At 40.1% G+C, this 6115-nt stretch overlaps 1 protein-coding gene across 1 annotated transcript; it reads left to right on the forward strand.

Annotated features, from left to right (window-relative positions):
* Window positions 1-271: 271 nt before the first annotated feature.
* LOC143037678 (uncharacterized) lies at window positions 272-1828 on the forward strand. The gene has a single exon (XM_076206210.1). The coding sequence runs from the start codon at window positions 272-274 to the stop codon at window positions 1721-1723; it is 1452 nt and encodes a 483-aa protein (XP_076062325.1). The 3' UTR covers window positions 1724-1828.
* The last annotated feature ends 4287 nt before the right edge of the window (window positions 1829-6115 follow it).

Below are 6115 nucleotides of genomic sequence, written 5' to 3' on the forward strand. Positions count from 1 at the left end.
CTTTAGATGGTATATCTTGGTAATTAAGAGATGTGTTTATAAATGTTATGGACATGCTTATTTTAACACCCTAGAATAGCTCCAACTATGATAAAAAAGAAATAATCACAACTCTATCATATTTACACCTAATATTTACCCCAACTATGCTCAAAAAGAGCTTGTCACACCTCTATCACATCTCAACTGGCTCAGTCACACCTCAGTTCTGTATATAAAGCTAGCTTGTCATGTCATGTCATGTCAGGTTTACTCAAGTAGTTACTCAATCATGTCAGCTGAGCTTCAGGTTGTAACAACGCAGAGAGGTGCTCAAAAGATTCTTCTGGATGGATTCATGTACACTAAGAAACATGTTTCCAAGTCAGCTGATGAAGTTGTCTGGCGCTGTATCCAACGTGATGTCAAATGCAGTGCCCGCTTGAAGACCACCAAGAGCCTTAGTGACCATAGGCTTGTTGGTGAGCACAGCCACATTGCAGACCGTGTGAGATGTGATGTGGAGCAAGCTCGCCAATATATGAAGAGGAAGGCTGCTACCACCAACGACCGCCCCAACAACATCCTCAGCTTCACCGTTAGAGAGCTTGATGATCAGGTCAAGGCACGCATGCCAAGGCCGGACACCAGCAAGCGTGTCCTTCGGCGTGTCCGTGCTGCTCACCGTCCAAAGGATCCGCAGTCCCTTCAAGAGTTGGACATCACAGGCCCCTGGGCTTCCAACCTCCTCTGCGACAACGGTCCTGCAGCTGATGAACGCATCATCGTCTTCGCCTCCCCTGGTCATCTAGAGCAGCTCGCAGCCTGTGACGACTGGTGTATGGACGGCACGTTCTCAGTCGCTCCCAGACTGTTCACCCAACTGTACGTCGTCCAAGGTCGCATCGGTGAAGGCTACTTTCCTCTGGCCTTTGCCTTGCTCCAGCGCAAGACGCAGACCACCTATGAGGAGCTCTTCCGTGTTCTCGAACAGCATGGCTGCGACCCCAGCACCGTCATCGTGGACTTCGAGAGGCCAGTGGAGCTGGCCCTTCGTGCAGTGTTTGGAGAGGAGATCCAGGTCCGGTTCTGTTTCTACCACCTCAGCCAGTCTATTTGGAGGCAGATCCAGGGCCTGGGTCTCAAGAACCTGTACGAGTCAGACGACGAGTTCCGGCTCTTCTGCGGCCAGCTGGATGCCCTGGCCTTTCTTCCTACTGAGAACGTCCATGAAGGCATGAAACATCTGCGGTCCACCATGCCCAACGAAGCAGCAGCCTTAGTGGAGTATTTCGACTCCACTTACGTCTCCGGCCAGCTCCGCCACCAGCGCCGAGTCACCCCCACCCCAGGCAGAGTCATCCAACCAGTTCGGCTTCGGCGCACTCCACCGATGTTCCTACCTGAGCGGTGGAACCAACATCACGCCACCCTCAACAATGAGCCACGCACAAACAACATATGTGAGGGGTGGAACAATAAGTTCTCCAGTTTGGTGGGCCATTCCAACCCCACCATCTGGAAACTTATCGAGTGCCTTCAAGCAGAAGCATCCAACGTCGACTCGGTTCTCCTCCAGGATGAGCGTGGCATCCGCCCTGTGAAGCGAAGGAAGAAGTGCTACGCTGAGCTGCAGACACGTCTGTGCAACTTGGTGGGCGACCTGAAGGCTGGCAAGAAAACACTTCCAGAGTTCCTGCGTGGTGTCAGCTACAACCTCCGTGGTGGCAAGCCCAACATCTAGACCTTACACTTGTATATTTATTCTGTATTACACACCTGTATTCTGTATATATAAATATGTAAATAAAGTTTTATTGTTCTGCAAATTATGTTTATTATTCTTAAAAAAAAAGTCATTGGACGAGATGTCCATATTCCTGTGGACGAGTTGTCCTACTTTGCAGTTTTGTGGACGAGTTGTCCGTTGACGAGTTGGCCGTCCAGGCAGTGAAGGCCTTAGGATCTCGGTAAAGCGTTTCGTTAGTGATGCCCTTGCCAACGACAAATTATTTCATTGAGTTGACGGGGGTGTCACTATATTAGTGAATTAACCTTATCGTTGTGCAGGAGGTTTCCCTTATCTGATTAAAATCGCTTGGCAACAGCAGGATAAAGGTTTAAGTCGTCATCAGTAATGGAAGGTTTAAGGACTAACTCCGACATTTCTTTGATGTCCTTTACGGATTTTGTTTTGGTTAACTCCAGAAAATTTTATTCATCTGAAGGGCAGAAAGAGAAAGTACTTGTGTGTGTGTGTTTGTGTGTGTAAAGACGAAGCCTGCGGGTTAATTTAATAGAGGTATTTATATGGGTCAAAGGCTTTGATAAGTGTGATGCAGGTAAGGTCACCATATTCAGACAGAAGAGCAGGACTCGTATTAATGGATTTAAGTTGGACAAAATTATGTTTGAAAAGGAAATAGACAAGTGGCTTACCAATAGAGTGATTAATGATTAGTAATAATGTAATGAGCACTGAAACAATTGATATTAAGAGAAGACTACATAACTTTATGAATAGGGATGAAAGGTGGAAATGGACACGGAACTACCTAGTGTAGCCCTTATGGTCTCTTACAGTCTATTCAATTCTTATGTTCTAATATTCTTATGTATGTGTAATGTGTATTATCTAGTAATACACAGGATTGGAATTATGATAATGAATTTTTGTCTCTACCGTGTATCTCAATTGATCAAGATTTGCTTGAAATTTATTTAGTTTGTCCACCTGAATTATTTTTTCTATCATTTGACCTACATATTTATGCATTTATATGGAAAACTGCAGTTCCTGACAGCTTTTATCTTTTATTTATTTTTTTAGTTATTTGTATTTTCTCTTGGCATATTTTCACCCCATGATAGCATCTCAAATTTGCCCGCTCCTTCCTTCGTTCTAAAGATATCTATCACATCACTTCGATTTTCTGATGCGTGCAAACACAGTTTTTTCTTGTCTCTCCTTATACTTCTTAGTTGCCGCCCTTTTGTATTCTCTACCTTTTATAATACCTTTTATATGGTGACCAGACCACCATTGCTTATTCAAGTCAGGCAGGAATCAGGTATCTAAATTATTTTTTCATTATATACTGATCAGTGTAATGAAATGCTCATTAACATTAATTCTCACTCGTTGTTCTATTTATATCTATTTCGGTGCCAGATCATCCCTAATTAAGAATTAAGTCAGGCAGGAATCAGGTATTTAAATTATTTTTTCATTATATACTGATCAGTGTAATGAAATGCTCATTAACATTAATTCTCACTCGTTGTTCTATTTATATCTATTTCGGTGCCAGATCATCCCTAATTAAGAATCCTGCATCCTTTTTTCCCTTTGTTTTTGTGATGAATGAATCTTATGTAGCTCCTCTTGCAGAGACCCAGACCCATAATGTTGCATTTCGTTGCAATAAATTTCATCTTCTTGTAATTCAGAATATTTTTCTCTTTTTGTTCTTTTCATGACCTTGGTATCACCAACGAATAAGCGTAGCTGCCTACTCCATTCATCACACCGATGATAATATCAAAAACATTACAGGCGCCATCAACGGACCCTGTGAAACCCCCACATGCCACCTCGCTCCAACACAACATCTCGCCCTTAACTAATTTTCCAATAAGTCTTTCTTAGAGAAAAATTGCGTTCCAGTATGCTCGCCTTTGTGTCCTTCAACATTTTTCAACTTCTGCATTAATCCTTTGAATGGTACCTTATCGAAAGTTGTCTTCAGGTTTAGTTATGTATATATATATATATATATATATAGATATATATATATATATATATATATATATATATATATATATATATATATATAATCTATAATCTATCTAACCGTTTCTTTCATGTAACATAAAGACTCACCAAGTTCTTTCCATATTTTTTCTTAATCCGAGTTAATTATCTTTCAGAACTTCCATCATCCTCCATGTATCTTATCCACCTTGCTTTCACAATTCTTTCACCCTGTTTAGCCATGGTAATAGTTAAAGATACTGGTCTGTAATTCAGAAATTACTTCCCACTTCCTCCTTTGGGGATTGGTTCCACACTTACCATTTTCTAGTCTCGTGGCACCCGTTCCTCTTCTAAAGAACATGCCATCAATCAGTGTTTCTTGTCCACCAATTATTCTCTCCGTTCTTACATTAATCAGCTTGAGATCCAAACTGGTTTCGAGGCCTTTTTCACCATGAAATTCTTCAGAAGTTTAATAATTTCTATCCCTTTTACTTTGTTATTATTTCTCGAATTACTCATTTCTCTCCCTCAAAGTTAAGTCATTCATTATTTCAGCTTGCATTTTTCATCCTCATATTTATCCCTTCAGTTTTTAACTTGGATATTCTTTATTTGTATTTCAGTTTATCATCTACAGATCTATAGACTTAAAGCTACAAAATCCCCGATTTCAAAAAGAGTGATAAATCATCCATGCACAAGTACATGTCATCCAGTTTGACGTCAGTTATAGGTAAAATGCTGGAATCAATAAAAGCTAATAGAATCAGAGCCTTCATCGAGAGACACAATCTGATTCGTGACTCATAGCATGAGTTCATCAAGAGTAAGTCATGTGTAACTAATATTCTGTATACAAGGGAGCAGGTAAAAATGATAGTTACGATGTCATTTTCCTTGATTTTAGTAAAACGTTCGACAGGGTGTCCCACCAGAGACTATTAAATAAACTCAAAGCCCATGGCAGAGGAGAAAATGTGTTTGAATGGATGAGCATGGTCAAGGGAAGACGCCGGAATACTGCTGGAAGATCTTAACAAAATATTAATATGGTCGGTGAAGTGGCAAATGAAGTTTAATATAGTACAGTGTCTGCACAATCCAGAAAACTGTTATAGATTAGATAACGCCTTTTTAGAGAAAACGGCTTGTGAGAAAGAGGCGGGACTTTAAATCCAAGAAACATTATATTAGTGCCAGGAACAGAGCTAGCAGGACATTTAGATTTACTGCTAGGATGGTTACAAGCAAAAGTGCAGATGTACCTATCAACTCTATCTGGCGTTGATTAAACCCATCCTTGACTACGCGGTACAGTTTGGTTTCCGTCCTATAGAATGGATATCTAAAATCAGTACAGAGGTGAATGACCAAAATTAAACAAGGGCTAAGAAACTTACCTAACGAAGACAAGCTTAGGCACCTACATACACTCTCTGGAAGAAAGCCGTAGATTGCGGGGTGATCTAATAGAGGTAATTAAATGGGTCAAGGATTTTAACAAGGGTGAAGCAGACAAGGTCATATTGTTAAGACAACAGGGTAGGACTAACATTAATAGGACACATTTAGATTTAAGAAGGAAATAGACAAGAACTGATTTAGAAATAGAGTGGTTAACAAACAGAATAGACTTAGTAACCATGTAGAGAGTACTGAAACTATTGGTTGTTTTAAGAGAAGGTTAGACAACTTTATGGATGGGAATGACAGGTGGCAATGGGTATGGAGCATCCTAGTGTAGGCCTTATGGTCTCTTGCAGTCTCCTTCATTCTTATGTTCTTCTATTCCTATGTAACTTAGGCTGATCTTTACACTTGTCTCCCTCTCTTCTAATTAGTGTGAGTTCGTATCTTTTACTCTTGTATTCTTTGTTTTATGTTTTTTCTCTCGCTATTTCTCCCATGCCTTATCTATCTTTTATCTTATAATCTCCCATTTTTTCTTTTTTCTTTTTGTTATTCGTTTCGACTTATTTTTGGCTCGTATATTCTACCCCTATTTCATATATCTTAAGGAAGACTTCCCATGATTTTTCTTTCTTTCTTCTTTGTATCTCATTTAACACTTTCTAGTCCACTTTCTCAAAATAATGTTCAATCCCATATAGTTTGCTTAGAAAGTTGCATCTTCCTTGAGTGTATGGTTTTTCTTAGTCCTGCCTTCCCATCTTCCAAGATCAAGTCGAGGACTACATGATCACTTTCAGGTATGGCATTAGTACTTTAGTGATTCAGTCGTTCTTTCTTTTTATTGATATTGAGTTCAGTCTTATTGGTGTGAAATTACTTTGATATCTTGTTAGTCCTTTCATCCTGTCATTGTTTCTGTGATTGTTTCATTCATACAGCCTACTGTCTCACTTCCCACTTCCA

The sequence above is a fragment of the Oratosquilla oratoria genome, chromosome 23 (assembly GCF_046742065.1).
Source record: "Oratosquilla oratoria isolate Oo_2021 chromosome 23, ASM4674206v1, whole genome shotgun sequence".
NCBI lineage: Eukaryota > Metazoa > Arthropoda > Malacostraca > Stomatopoda > Squillidae > Oratosquilla > Oratosquilla oratoria.

What these genes read in the sequence shown, in the direction of transcription:
- LOC143037678 (XM_076206210.1), top strand. Translation starts at nt 272, where the DNA reads ATGTCAGCTGAGCTTCAGGTTGTAACAACGCAGAGAGGTGCTCAAAAG.